The sequence below is a fragment of the Muntiacus reevesi genome, chromosome 1, assembly GCF_963930625.1.
Source record: "Muntiacus reevesi chromosome 1, mMunRee1.1, whole genome shotgun sequence".
NCBI classification, from domain to species: domain Eukaryota; kingdom Metazoa; phylum Chordata; class Mammalia; order Artiodactyla; family Cervidae; genus Muntiacus; species Muntiacus reevesi.
The window spans coordinates 243124744-243140182 of NC_089249.1; the positions used below are offsets into that span (position 1 = coordinate 243124744).

General features: G+C 49.3%; 1 protein-coding gene across 1 annotated transcript in view; it reads left to right on the forward strand.

Annotated features, from left to right (window-relative positions):
• The window catches only part of GALNT10 (polypeptide N-acetylgalactosaminyltransferase 10), a 214704-nt gene that overhangs the window by 175467 nt on the left and 23798 nt on the right, over nt 1-15439 (forward strand). The window contains exons 6-7 of the mRNA XM_065918970.1: nt 2891-3074; nt 7728-7845. Coding sequence (XP_065775042.1) covers nt 2891-3074; nt 7728-7845 — 302 coding nt within the window. The remainder of the gene's footprint in view (nt 1-2890; nt 3075-7727; nt 7846-15439) is intronic.

Genomic DNA, 15439 nt, shown 5'->3' on the forward strand with positions numbered 1-15439 from the left:
TTAGAATATAACCCAGATTTTTCTGGTAAACTCTTTATTTCATTAAACCTAGAGGTCTAGATCTGCCTCTCGTGACTGAAAGAGAACAAAAAAGAAAAAAAAAAGCCTCATTCTAAATACCCTAATTTATAGTCGTGAAGGAACATCCCATTTGGTGGGTCATTCAGTGACTCATAAAGAGAATGAAGTGGTAGGCACGATGCTGAGCTTGTGGTCCAAATAGCCTTAACTCTGTTTCTATGGAAATATATGAGGGTAATTTTCATAACCTACAGGCATACATGGAAGAAATATTCTTCCTCTTTTTTTTCCTTTTTCCAATAGAAATGTGAACCAGTGGTGTAGATGTAAAAGTCTGTCCCTGCTAATATGAACAGCTGATAGAGCCCACCCTGGCTTTTGTGTCTGAAGCCATAAGCATGCACAGTTCACTCTGTCTTCTTTGGAGAGTAGGCATTTCTGAGCCTGAGAAGGATTTAGCCCTCCCTTCCCCAAAGGAAAGCCACTCTTGATCATCATTTTCTTCATTTCTATCATCACCATCATCAGCAGCATCATGCTTCTGAAAGTCTCTTATCTTTTTAGGCCACAGCTGTGTTTGAAGGTGACAGTTATATGGTAAAGGAGACAGGCCAGGCATTATTATCCACATAGAGCAAATAAGAAAACTGAAGGGCAGAGAGGATGAGGCTCCTGCTTCTGAGCTGCTCTCAGCAATCCTGGGCACAGAGGATGTCGGCAGGGAGAGGGTCACCTGCTGGGCTAAGCCTCTTGGCCATCATCCCACTTGGTCTTCACAGAGACCCCACGTGGTAGTTACTGTCTTCCTCCATTCTGTCAGCCAGGAAACCGGGGTTCAGAGGCACCAGATAACCTTTCCCAAGGTTATACTGTTCATAGGTGGCAAAACCAGGGTTTGAACCTGGGTACCCTATCTCCAGGTGAGGATGGCACCATGAAATGCCGCCTGTCTGATGCCACCACCTTGACCTCACACCTCCCACAATGAGCCGGCGTCCAGCAGCGCCTTGTGTCCTAAACCCACACCCTCCCTGGAAGGGAGGTCCCTCGCACAGCCATGAAGAATTAGGAAGGGAAGTGAAAGTCACTCAGTCATGTCCAACTCTTTGCGACCCCATGGCCTATGCAGTCCATTGAATTCTGCTGGCCAGAATACTAGAGGGGGTAGCCTTTCCCCTCTCCAGGGGATCTTCCCAACCCAGGGACTGAACCCAGGTCTCCTGCATTGTAGGCAAATTCTTAACCAGCTGAGCCACAAGGAAAGCCCAAGAATACTGGAGTGGGTAGCCTATCCCTTCTCCAGCGGATCTTCCAGACCCAGGGATTGAACTGGGGGTCTCCTGCATTGCAGGTGGATTCTTTACCAACTGAGCTATCAGGGAAGCCCCATTAGGGAGAAAGGGCCCTTCTCTAGATCTTTCCCCAAGAAGATTCTTCAGGTTCCTTAAAAATTCCTAGGGAGCCTTCCACAGGGCAGATCCAAGCTCCACCCCAGGAGATCCTGATTCAGTGGGCCTGGGGCAGCCCAGCCCTGGGGGTTGGGGGAGAACACTTGAACACACCCTGCGTGCTTCTGACACTGTTGGTTCCAGATCTGTTCTTGGGGACACAATGTCAAAAGCACCATTTTTCAAACTTTTATGACCGTGTACCACAGTCAGAAATACACTGGGGATATGTCAGTCCATTACACAAATGCACACACTGATGCAGTATGACTGAAATATTTCCAAAACAGTGCTTTCCTCATCACCTAGAATGCACCCTGATATTCAGTGATTCAGCGTTCTTTTTTCTTCATTACAAACACACACACATACAATTTCATGACCCACCTATGGATTGTGTATTGCAGTTTAGAAAAAGACAAAACGTCCGCATTCTCTCCTGGAAGAAAAGTCTACTGTATAACTCAATGAATGAAGCCTGGGCCCTGGGCAGCTGCCAGCCTACCCTGGCCCTACCCGGCTCCCCATTCCAAGCCTTGAACTTGATCCATGGCCTAAGCAGCAAGGCACCCCAGCATAGCCCACTTGCCCCTCATAGCAGATCGTCTGCCCCAGTCACTGGCTGTAGTCAGGGCTTCTTGGCAGAAGGCACGCTGAAGGGCAGACAGTGAATTTTATAGAGTCTGCATCTTTCTGGCTTGACAGGGACATAGAGCCATTTTGAGGTTAAGACCCCCATTTGCCACCTTGGATCACCTTGCAGGCAGAATTCCTGCATGGCCGAGGTCCTCCAGGCCCTGCTTGCCCTGAGGAGCTCCTGGGATAGTTCTCTCATTCGTCAGTAGTACTGACTGTTGGAAGAGGTGAACTGGCCTCTCTCACAAGGACCGTTTGTTTTCTGATGGCACCCAGGAGGTGTTGGGGAGCTTCAGGGTCAGGCAGTCTGTCATGAGGGGTAAGTGCTGGGGTGCCTCGATGCTGGGCCACAAGTCAAGTTAGGACTCAGAATGGGGAGCCTGGCAGGGCCAGAACAGGGTCCTTCCCAGAAAGAAATTAATCTCTTTTCATAACAGTGCTGAGCATGATGGGCACCTGTGCTAAACATCTTCAAACGTTACTGTATCCAGTACTCCTGCAACCAGAGCCTCTTCTCCCCATTTCACGGAGGAGCACACTGAGACTCAGAGTGTTATTTATGTTGCCGACCCAGGAGCCCATTGTGGATGGCAGGATGGGCTGGGAGCCCTGGTCCATCTTACCTAAAGCTTGCACTCTTTCTTCCTCATGGAGTCTCAAGCTCAAGTATTTAGAGAAATCACCCAGGAAACATGTTAGAAATGTGAATAAGTTGCAGAGCAGGATCATGCACGTAGCTGCTTTCCCATCCAGCCTCCCTAACGGGCATCTCTTGGCTTCTTCAGACCGCATCGCTCGGAACCGCAAGACCATCGTGTGCCCAATGATCGATGTGATTGACCACGATGACTTCCGGTACGAGACGCAGGCGGGGGATGCCATGCGGGGCGCCTTTGACTGGGAGATGTACTACAAGCGGATCCCCATCCCTCCAGAACTGCAGAAAGCTGACCCCAGCGACCCATTTGAGTAAGTATGAGTTACCCAGGCCAGTCCCAGTGGCTGACCCCATGGACCCCTCCTAATGCAGGCAGAACTCAGGATCGCCACCTCCCCCAAAAGTCTAGTGTAGGGGGGTGGGGCAGACCTCCCCAACCAGAAGCACAATCCCTCCCAGCTTGTCACAGAGCTTTGGCTCATGGACCACCAAGCTGGTCACTTCTTTGCCTACCCCAAGACTGGCAGTGGGGGTGGCAAGCCTAGTGCCCGGTTGTAGTCATCATCATCATCATCATCATCGCTGTCATTGTCATTGTCACCATCATGTTGTTGTTCAGTCGCTAAGCGGTGTCTGACTCTGCGACCCCATGGGCTGCAGCACACCAGGCTTCCCTGTCATTCACCATCTCCCGGAGTTTGTTCAAACTCATATCCATTGAGTCGGTGATGCCATCCAACCATCTCATCCTCTGTCGCCCCCTTCTCCTCCTGCCCTCAATCTTTCCCAGCATCAGTCTATTCCAATGAATTGACTCTTTGCATCAGGTGGCCAAAATATTGGAGTTTCAGTTCCAGCATCTGTCCTTCCAATGAATGTTCAGGGTTGATTTCCTTTAGGATTGACTGGTTTGATCTCTTGCAGTCCAAGGGACTCTCAAGAGTCTTCTCCAGCAGCACAGGTCACCACCATTTACTGCACATTTTCTAAGTGCCAGGTGCAGTGCTGAGCACACTACACACTGATCCTTTTAACCCCAACAGCCATGTGTAGTAAAAATTATCATCCGTGTTTTCCATGTGGGGACACCAGGGCTCCAGGAGGAGCCTATCCAGGTCCCACAGCTGTGAAGAGGCAAAGGCTTAATACTGGGCAGATCTGGCTGCCTCTGGAGCCAAGTTTCCCATCCATCAGTTACAGCCTCTTGAAAGTATCAGGGAAGTAACAGTTTGTCCCCCAGTGGAAGACTGGGAGCACGGGACTGGACCCATCACATCCTGGAATGTGAGCACTGGAGGGAACCAACGGGTCATGGGCTCCAAGCCCTTGCAGAAGAGGAGACTTGGGCCCCAGGGCAGGGAAGGGCCTCCCTGAGCACACTGTGGGCCAGCAGCTAAGCCTGAGACAGAGCCCAGTCCCTCTCTGCGCCCTCGAGCTCCAGAAGGGTCTTTCTGACTGAGGGAATCAGTCAGCTCACCATCCCAGCTGTCACATGAGCCTCTCCAGCTCTCCTGCCAGAGGTGTGGGAAGATCTCTGGGCGTGAAGCCGAAGTCCAGCCTTTGCTGCTGGGTTAGGTTCGTGATCAATTTCCTAATTATCACTGCAATAATATACCACAGCTTACTGGTTCATCAAAACAGCACAGATTCATTCTCTTCAAGTGCTGGTGGTCAGAAGTCTGAAAGGGTCCTACTGGACTAAATCACAGCATCGGCTGTGCCACCTTTCCTTGGGATGCTCCAGGAAGGGACCCATTCCCATGCCCTTTCCAGCTCCCAGAGGCTACTCTAGAGAACACCTGGATGCTGGGAAACACTGAAGGCAAAAATAAAATAAATCTTTAAAAAATCCAATTTATAAAAAGGAGGAGGAGGAGAAAGAAGTGTGAGGAGGAAGAAGAAGACGAGAAAGAAGAAAAAGGAGAAGAACCACCACCACCCGAGCTGTCCCTGAGTCCAGTAACACCGGAGTCTCTGCGTGGGGACCCAGCCGTCCACTACTGGGTGATGCTGACACGTGGCCAGAGTTGAGCACCACTGGCCCAGATGCCTCCCAAGGGACACTCCATCCTTTGTGCCCTCCGATTCCTTCCATAAGTCTCTCTTCTTTCTTGCACTAGGACAAAACCTGAATCCTGGTCATTTTCTGCACTCTTCCCTACGGTGCCCAGCAAGTGGGCATGCCACAGGCACAGTGCCATGTCATGATATTTGAAAGACACCGACTCCGGTGGCAGCTCATCCACTTACAAACTACATGCCCTTGAGCAGAGCATAGGGCATTTCTGAATTTCAGATTTCTCCTTGTGAAAAGAGGGCCAGTAACAGGGCTTTGTGAGAGCTGGAGATAGCGTTGGTGAGGTGAGTGGCACCCACTGGACGCTCAGGACTGTTGTAATTATTACTGTTGAACACAGCAGGAAACAGACCAGGCTGGAGAAGAGCCCTCCCTCTGGAGGCGAAGCCCTCGAGCATCCAAAATGCCTCACAGCTAATATCCTACCCTTTCCACGGCCCCTGCTGCTGGCATCCACCCAAACTGATATTTTTGTGCCGTCTTAGGTTTTTTCCATGAAGCACTGAGTCAGAACCACTCTCTGCCCCTCCAGGCATTACGACTCCAGCCAGAAAAACTCAAACCCCACAACCTTCGTAAGACAGAGGAAAGCTGACACTAATAACACCTTACTTTCCTACAGGACTGAATACTTTCTAAACGGAGCAGCAATCTGAGCTAGGGAGAGTAGCTGTACCTTCTTGTGTAGATGGGGAAGCGGGCTCAGAGAGGTTAAGTCAGTGCTGCCCTGTAGAAATGTAATGCGACTCACATGTGTGCCTCTCGGTGTCCTCAGAGCCACATTGCAAAAAGGTAAGGAGAAGCAGACAAAATTCATTTTAGTTGTGCACTTTATTTAACCCAGTATGTTTTAAATGTTCTCGTTTTAACATGTAGCCCACACTTTGAAATTATTATTGAGATCTTCCTTTTTCTTCATATTAAGTCTGGGAACTCCAGTGTGTATCTCACACTGCCAGCACCTCCCGTTCAGGCTGGCCACACATCAAGTGTCAGTAGCCACGTGTGGCCCCCGTACTGGGCAGCAGAGGATTCTGGGGCTACTCTCTGTCCCAGGTCCCACCGCCGGTTAGGGAGAGCTGAAGTTGGAGTGAGGGTTTCCTTGTTTCTGGTCCCAAGTCCTGTTCACTCATCACCTATTTCTGGATTGTTCCCTCCCAAGAGGAAGTAGTGTATTGTAGCCACATGGGGTGTGGCTGTAGCACAGATTGGAAACTCAAATCCCAGAGGTGCTGCTTTGTAGCTGCAGAGCCTTGAGCACATCACCTGTCAGTACTCTGGCTTCTGCGTGCATAAAATGGGGTAATGATAACAGGGCCTCATGAGGTCAATGTGAGGAATAAATTCATTTTAGTAATAAATTGGTTCAGTGCAGCAGTGGGCAGATCCGAGCTCTAGGTCTGGGATCCAGGGCATCCCTTCTGAGGGTCCCCTCCTGAGCTGTCCAGGCCCGCCCGCTGCAGGAAGCCTGGCAAGGCGGCTGGGGCACTTCAGTGCTTTCCTAACCAGTCCACTCCCCTGAGCATGCAGTCCCCAAGGCCAGAGGGTTGTGGAGGCTGCTTAGCAGTGGTTTTTATGTGTGTGCGTGCCAGGTCGCTCAGTCATGTCTGACTCTTTGTGAGCCCATGGACTATAGCCTGCCAGGCTCCTCCGTCTGTGGGATTTCCCAGACAAGAATACTAGAGTGAGTGGTTGCCATTTCCTTCTCCAAGGGATCTCCTTGACTCAGGGATTGAACCCATGTCTCCTACATTGGCGGGCAGATTCTTTACCACTGCGCCACCTGGGAAACCCAGTTTTCTTTCTTTCTTTTTTTTTGAGGGTTTGAAGTTGGAGCCAGACACAAGCACAACCACTCAGAGAGGTTTTCATGCAGTAAATGCTGGTGGCTCCTCCCAGGGGAACTGGGGGAGGCCACACCCCATGATTGATCATGTCAGTTCCTGGGCTCATGGTTTTTCCTCCCTTCTCTCTCCCAGCTCCCATTTTGTCTGTACCCACTTCAAATGCCTCCCCTCTGAGCTCTCTTCCTCGACTCTTGCCCCAGCTTCTCTCCTCACCCCCAAAACATGGAGATAGAGGTGCCCTCCTTTCCCGTAGCGCTGGTTGCACCTCCCTGAGTCCCTTGTTACACCCCACCTGGCTTCTCCACCCTCCCATCCTGAGGTGACCACCCTGCTACACTGACATCCCCTGCAGATTCAGTCTGACCCCAATTTACCTCCAGATTCTTCCGGTATCTGCTCCTCAGCTGGCACTCAATGAATAAACTAATGAGTGGAGGAATCTTATCCCAGTTTCACTGCAAGAACAAGGACTGTGGCTTCTTCTGTAAACTCTCAGCAGAAAAACATGCCTATGCCTGGGCTTGGAAAGTAAGAATCATCAACTCTTCTCATCCAAAAACACAGAACCTAAGCTCCATCCCCCGGAGATTGTTGTGTAGGTCTGGGGTCAGACCCAGGAAGCTGAATGTGTTTTCATCTCTCTAAGGCATTCTATAGCCTAGACAGGCTTAAAAAGACCTAATCCAGACCATTTAACCAGTGGGAGAACTGGAGATAGAGAGAGAGAGACATGGAGATATATAGAAATATGATGGAGCTACAAGGCCCACAGAGGGAAAACACTATGATTCCATTCCACAAGTATTCTTAGGTGTTAACCATGTGAAGGAATCTGGGGTCCACTGGTTAAAACATAGCATTTATGAAGAAGGAAGAAAGCCAGGGGCTGCACTCAGAAGGGATTTGGATTCCCTGCTGGACACGAGGGCTGTGTTGATGGAACAGTGGGAAACGGCATCCCTGGGGAAACAGCAGCATCCAAGAGCGGGATACACATGGCCAGGACGTTGGCTCTTCACACTGCCTTCTTCTTCCTGCAGGTCTCCCGTGATGGCCGGTGGACTGTTCGCCGTGGATCGGAAGTGGTTCTGGGAGCTGGGCGGGTATGACCCAGGCTTGGAGATCTGGGGAGGGGAGCAGTACGAGATCTCATTCAAGGTGAGCCAGCCGCTGGAACGCCCCCTGTCCTGGCAGGTTGCCTGCCTAGCAGTGTCTGAGCCTGGGGAGACTGTGGAGGCCTCAGGTTCTGCAGCCCATCTGCTCAATGTTTGCCTCGTCCCTTCTTAGATGATAGTGTTGGAATAGGACAGGCCTCATTTCCACTAAAGAGATGGTGTGTCCCCATTGAGACGCCCAGCACACCAGCAAAGGGGAAGAGAGAGCCAGACAGTCGAACAGGACACACAGGCTGGTGGAAAGCTCTGCTCTGAGAACGATCCCGGGCCTCACAGAGGCCGGCTTGTCCTTAGTGGTTCCTGGCCACCTGTCTCAAGTTTTCCCTTTGTGTCTGTCCCTGCTGGAGTTTGATATACAGAAACCAGGGGCTAAGAGCTCGAGTTGTGGCGTCAGAAAAGCCTGGGCTCCAATCCCAACATCACTACTCAATAGCAGTGTGGCTTTGGGCAAGTTAGATTACCTCTCTGAGCTTTCTTTCCTCATCTAAGAGGATAATAAGACTACCTACCTTACAGAACTTTTGTGAAGATTAACTGAGATAATATCTAGAAAATGGTTAGCACCCAACCTGGGGACACAGCCACCAATTAATAACTGGTAGAAATTATTAAAGAGTTGGAGAATAAATATTTACTATAAGCTATTAGACCAATCCATGGGCTGTAGAATCTTCTGATAATGGTAGTAAAGGAGATGATGGTTACTAGTTAACTACACAAACTTTTGAGGCCAACTTCTGCCCTTTTTTGTTGGGTTTTTGTATTGATCTCAAGTGAAGAATGAAGGCTTTGTCCATCTGTAGGGAAGACTATCTTGTCTTGTACCCCTGTGGTCAGCTAGGGCCTGCTTCTAACACCCTGGAAACCCTTGGTAAGATATATCCCCAGCCCATGAAGAATGGCCAGCAGCATTACTGGGCTGAGTCCTGTGAATGCACAACCCTGATGTCCACCGAGTCTAGCATCTACTTCCTAGGCAGAGGACCATTGTCACACACTCAACAGTTAAGGCTTCGGTGCTGGGGTTAGATTCCTAGGTCAGCTTGTAGCTCTGCTGCTTTGTACCAGCTGTGTGATCTTGGACAAAGAGTCCTTATCCGTCTGAACCTCAGTTTTTACTTCCATAGAATGGGTATTAGTGACCCTCTAATCTTCACAGGGTTGTTGAGAGGATTAAATAAGACCGTTCTTGTTAGGTGCTTTTCAATAAATATCCTGAAATAATGAAATAATAAATAATGAAAAATAATTTTCATTATTGTCATTGTCACTGCCACTGGGTGAGCAGTTCAGAACGGGGGACATTAATTCTTTGGCCTCCTGATGTGAAGAACTGACTCATTGGAAAAGACTCTGATGCTGGGAAAGATTGAAAGCAAAAAGAGAAGGGGATGACAGAGGATGAGATGATTGGATGGCATCACCGACTCAATGGACATGAGTTTGAGTAAACTGCGGGAGTTGGTGATGGGCAGGAAAGCCTGGCATGCTGTAGTCCATGAGGTTGCAAAGAGTTGGACACAAATGAGTGACTGAACTGAACTGAGCAAGAAAACAACCTAGAATTCTCCTGAAACATTATTTTGGTTTGAAAAACAGTCTTTTTCCATTTTACCTTCAGATTTCTGAAGTTATCTCCCATAAGGGAGCCAGCCCTTTAAATAAAACTAATATTAAAATCCAGGGGTAACAGTAAAAATATTTAGCAATCATGATGGCACCAGCCAGTCAGAGCTATGCCAGCTGTCAAGAAGCATCCATCCACTCTGGTATGCAGCAACTCAGGTGCAGCCTAGATCAGAGCTGGCAGGACCCTGTGCAGAGCACTTCACACGTGTTGTCTTATTTAATTCTTACAACAGCCCTAGGAGGGTGGTATCATCATTATACCCATTTCACAGGGAGGCAAGTAGAGTTCAGACCAAGGTCCCACACAGTTAGAACTAACAGAAGCAGGACATGAACCCAGGCCTGCCTGACTGCAGGGTCTGCGCTCTGACCTGCTGTGTTGTACAGGCCCCTGCAGGGACTTGAGAGCACGTGAGAGGAAAACTAGCCTGAGAGGTTTCTCTGCAATCTCTTACTTCCTTCTCAGTTTTTGCCTCCTCCTGGGGGCAGTTAACCCCCTCTTGGGGTTAATTTTCTAGGCGATTCTACAGCCTCTCGGTGAATTGAATTAGTAAGCAGTCTAAGTCAAAAATAGTTTTGCTCTCCCAACCAACTCTGGTCCTTAAGTAGAGTCTGCCCCTTATTGTGTGAATATGTATTGTGAGGCTGCATTCACAAAAGGAGTGGTGATTGATTAATGATGTCTGCCATGAGTGCAGGTTTGGTGGGTGATAGCACATATGTCATTTATAATCTCTAGCCCTTGCAATTTAGTTTTCCAAATGCCACATCCTTACAGGTAGAATCACACATAAGGCATCAGAAGAGTTTTAACTTCACAGTTCTTCAGTTCACCAGTTAAACTTAACTTATGAAGTTTGTTTCCAGAAATGGACACATCAGAGTTCTGAGTTCTCACCAGAATATGAACGTCAACAGTATGATAGTCTTTGTTTGTTGTATCCCAAGAACCAAAAGGATTGCCTGACGGGGAGAAAGCGCTTAATAAGTAACTGTTGGTTGACTACTCAGACCAGCTATGTCATTGCCTGAACCAGCCTCCCTGAACAGAAAATCCCACTTCGGAAAGTCCGTGGAGAGTGGTGATGGTAGAGAAAGGAGCACAAAGGAGTTTCTAAAACCCAAAATGATCTCCTTCTGTGTCTTTCAAAGACCCATCTGATGATGGTCATCAGGCAATCGTGGCAGAACAAATGGCATTCTCCCCCCACAGTTTATTTATAAAAGACTCAGTAATGGGTGATGAGGTCTCTCATCCGGGAGGGGGAGGGAGGCTGGCTCCTGTTTCCATTTGATCCAATTATCTCCTCCACTCTGGAGAGGAAATGAGGCTGTGTAGTGAGGAGTCCCCCAGGTCTGGGAGGGAGACACTTCTCCCTTGGCTTTCTCTCTCAGGCTGTGGAGCTGGCAGCAGCCCCTTTGCCAGCACACTGTCTCCCTGGCAGGCTTGCCCACAGCGGTGAGGGCACAGGGGAGCCCAGTTGTCTGCCTGAAATGCCGGGTGTTCAGTTTCAGCCAGAGCAGGGCATTTACAAAGGGCCAAATTGCCTCTGATTAATCTCTGCTGGGCTCCCTTTTCTTCTTGGTGACAGAGCAGAGAGACTGGTCTGAAAAGCATGAGTGTATTTTCAGAAATTAAGATAAATTGATACATGCCATCAGGGCTGATGGATTAATAACTTGGCTCCAATTTCAGACCAGGCCATCTATCCTGATGGGAAAACCGTAAAAAAGATGTTCCAAAGGCTCTGAAATTTCTAGAAGAGTCATTGACTCTTTTCTTCTTAGTCAACAGCTGTTCTTTCTAAAAGGCACAGTCACACTATGAGAGTTCTCCTGCCTGGCAGTTACACTCTTCCCAGTTCTGGTGGTCAGATAACTCTTTAACCCTGTAGCCTGGCCTGCACCCACCTCCATGAACTGCTTACCATTCCTTGTTTTCTCTCCACCCTCCTCCCCATTGCATTAGTCTAGACTCTTAGTAACAGAAAACCAATATCCTGGTCAATCTGGCTTAAGCAAAAAAGTCAGAATTGATTGGCCCACACGACTGAAATTGCAGGGTAGATCCTCCAGGTCCAGCTGGATCCAGAGACTAACCCATCTCATCCAGGCTCCATCTCCCTTAGTCCCTCAGCTCTGCTTTCATCTGGGTGGCTTCCCTCTTGGGCAAGCTTTCTCTCATGGAAATACCCAGCAGCCCAGTGGGAAGAGTTTCTGTTTCCCCTCATTCCTATAGTAAATCCCCAAGTCAGGTCTCTGACCTTCTGGTTCCTTGCCTATCCCCGAGCAGTGTTCTGATTGGTCAGCTGCTGTCTGAATCTGGTCGGTCACATGCTCATCCCGGAGCCAGGAAGGTGGGATGAGCTGGTTCCCCAAAGGAAAGTCTAGGCACTGTGTGCAGAACAGAGGCGGGACAGGCAAACCACAGAGGTCCACCTCACCCAGCCATGTGGGATGCTCGCAAGCCCCAGGCTCACATGCTTTGCCATCTTTGGGGGCATGCACTGTTCATTTTTCCTGAAGTGCCCTTCCTTAGTCTGGCCAACCCACACTCATCTTTCTGGGCTCAGCCTGTCTTATGCCTGCTCTCAGCCTTAACCTGAGCTCCCTGTGATGATTAGGGGCCACCCCAGGGTCGCTTCCAGCATGTCTCCAAATTCCTCCCACTGACATGACCCAAAGATTGACCTGTCTCCCCAACTATACTCTGAGCTCCCTGGAGGCAGGGAGGGAGTCTTGTTCATCTCTGTACCCTAGTTCCTGGCCCATCATAGGTGTTTTAAATACCTGTTAGTGGCATCAATTCCTATCTGATATCCTTTCTTCATGCTGCCCTTCCCAGACTTACATCTCCATCTTTGGGTACTGGTGGTGTAATGAGAAAGGTACTCAGCAGGAAGGCAGGGCCCTGGCTTCTCATCTCTGCTACCTGTCCACCTGGAGACAGGGCCAGTCGCTTGACCTCTCTGGCCCTCCCATCCCACATGATACTGATAGAGCTTTCCTTCCTACCCAAGGTAGGCTCAAATAAGGTGCTGTAGAGAAAGCCCTTGGCCTTACATGAGCACGAGAGTGGTTTGGATTAGAGGTGGTGGTGGCAGGATGAGCAAGAAGGGGACTGCACAGCATCCTCAGGAGGCTGAGGTTAGGATGTCCTCAACTCTGATCTTCTCGAGAAGTGTCCACAGGACAACGTGGCTGAGCTAGTGTGAGAAGGACATGGGCTTTGGGACAATGAGAGTGGGCATATCTTTTGTTAGCAATTTGGCAAAATCTGTTACATTTCAAAACAAGCACATTCTTTGACCCAAAATTCCACCCTCAGGAGTTTAGCCGAGAGAGACAGAGCAAAGATTGAGGCAGGAGCTATTTGTTGAAGTTCTACTTACCGGAGGGGAAGACTGAAAATGACCTTCAGTGTGAGATCTTAGAGGATACATAAGTTAGAGCACATCCCAGCAGTGAAATATTATATAAAAGAAGTTTGATGCGCCCAAAATTAAATTTTAAAAGATGTAAAAAATTGTGTGATATATATATAGTCTCATGTTTAGTATACAAAAATATGACAAATGCAGGGCCCTGGGGGCTCAATGGTAAAGAATCCGCCTGCCAATGCAGGGGACACAGCTTCAGTCCCTGGTCCGGGAAGATCCCACATGCCGAAGGACAACTCAGCCTTGTGCCACGACTACTTAAGCCCTCACCCCTAGAGCCTGTGCTTCATAACAGAATCCACTGCGATGAAAAGCCTGCACACCGTCATGAAGAGTAGCCCCTCTCCTCGCCACAACTAGAGAAACCGTGCATGCAGCAACAAAGACCCAGTGCAGCCATAAATGAATAAATATATCTTTTTTTAAAAGTGTGACAAATGAAAAAAAAAAAAAAAAAAGTGTGACAAATGCAAACAACAACACCAAAAAACCTGAGAAGAGTATCATTACACCAGCTAATGTTTACTGAGCGCTCATAACATCGCGTGGTTGGAGCGGGGTTTTCAGCCCTGTCCTCTGACTTCAGACCGAGCCTCTGTCCTGCTGTCTCTGACCCATGGTGCCTTGAAAGTTTCTCACCCCCTTGGGGCATCTAGGGTGGGAGGGCTGCAGTGAGGCTGTCCCTTCCTATCCATGTGTTTCTGTAGCATTGAATGTGTTCATCATCACACATATCACTTCTAGAATCAGGAGAGAAATTAGGTTTAACAATAAGGAAAAACTGTTATTTTTTTAAACCCTCTCAGCCCACCCCTCCCGCATACCTCCCAGTGCTTTGTTAGGGCCATTTGCCAGTTCAGGGAGGAGTTTCCCCCAAGTGAGGCCCACAGAGAAGGGAGTCACAGAGAGGAGCCTCTAGGGAAGGATGGAGTCCCCTGAGTCCAGGTCCGCTCCAGGAGGCAGAGGCAGCAGCCCCCAGCTCTGGGAGAGTGAGATGGCGACCTCCTGAGGGCCTCTTGGGGCAGGATCAGCTGAGCAAGGGAGTGACAGAGAGCCACACGAGGGGACCAGAGAGAGCCTTGTTCCCAGAGGGAAACCCACACGTCTGAACAGAGGCAGGAGGCCTCAGGGGTGGGGTTTGCTTAGTCCAACGCTGATACAGTTACCCAAGGCCAAGCCAGTCCCAGACTGCCTTGTGCAGATTTAGAAAACTCCCAGACCTTGCTTCCATAGAGCTCACAGCGTCATCAGGAGGATTAAGTGAAACACGGTGCATGAAAAGAAAGCAGAACACATAGCAGAAGATGGTGAGGGGTGGTGGTGCTGTGACCTGATGTCTGAGTGCTGGCAGGTGGCAAAGCCAGGGCTGAACTCCAAATGTCCTGACTCTCAGCCCAGCGCTTATCTCACTCCACCTGGAGGGAGGGGGTAGCCTAGAGCAGGGCCCCAGAAGTCAGAACCAACCCCAAAGGGGTTAAGTTGCCACCCAGGAGGGTGTTTGGGGCCCCCACGCAAGTGCCAGCCTGCCGTCACCTCTCCCATCCCTTCCACTGCCCCGTCCAGCCCCCTCTGACTCAGACCAGTTGCAGCATCACTGCCGGGAACCCAGCGCTGGCTCCTTCCTTCGCTGGATTATCTGAGGATGCTGGGAACTTGCTCTGCTGTGTGCAGCATTTTCCTCCTGGCCATGTGTACCCAGACTTTCTAAGAGCTGTCTGCCGGGAACAGGGAGGCATTCTGCCCCTGACTTTGAGCAGCCATTTGAGATTCCATGAATGTCTCTGTGGGCACCTGCCCCTCCCACCATTCCTCCAGGAAAAAGGCTGGGAGGCCTGAGGGTCACCTGTGGTACATCACTCCTTAACCAGCACACAACCATCTCTTCCTGCTTCAGTCTTTTATCACTAAAAATGGCAATAATAACTTCTTCAGAGGTTATAAAAACTAAATGGCATAAAACATTTGTTTGGCCTAGAGACAGACAAAAAGAAGGCAGTCAGTGAGTGGTAGCTGTTTGGATCAAAACCTTCATGTTAAAAAAGGAAGCAGAACAGCCCGAGGATAAAGTACATTGGCTTTGAAATCACACCACCTGGGTTCTGGTACAAGTTCCATCAGCTAGTGGCTGTGTGACCTTGGGAAAGTGACTTAACCTCTCTGGATTTCTTCATCTGTAAAGTGGCAATAGAATGACCCTTACTTCATAGGGTGGGTGTGAGCACGATATTAGTCAAAATGTGTTAAAAGCTTAGCTCAACTCCTGGCGCATTATAAATAATCAATTATGATAGCTGTTAATGTCAGCATTGTGGTCAATGTGTATGGGCTGCGGTTGCAGGAAGACAGGAATAGGAGAAGCTTTGAGGCTGGCGAGACAGAGGCCAGAGACCTTGGCTCCAGGCCCAGCTCTGAAATGAACTCCCGGCAAGACCTGGGACAGCTCACCTGCCTTTTGGGCTGAACCTTTATTTCCTCACTGAAAGGACACTAATAACCCCAAACTCACAG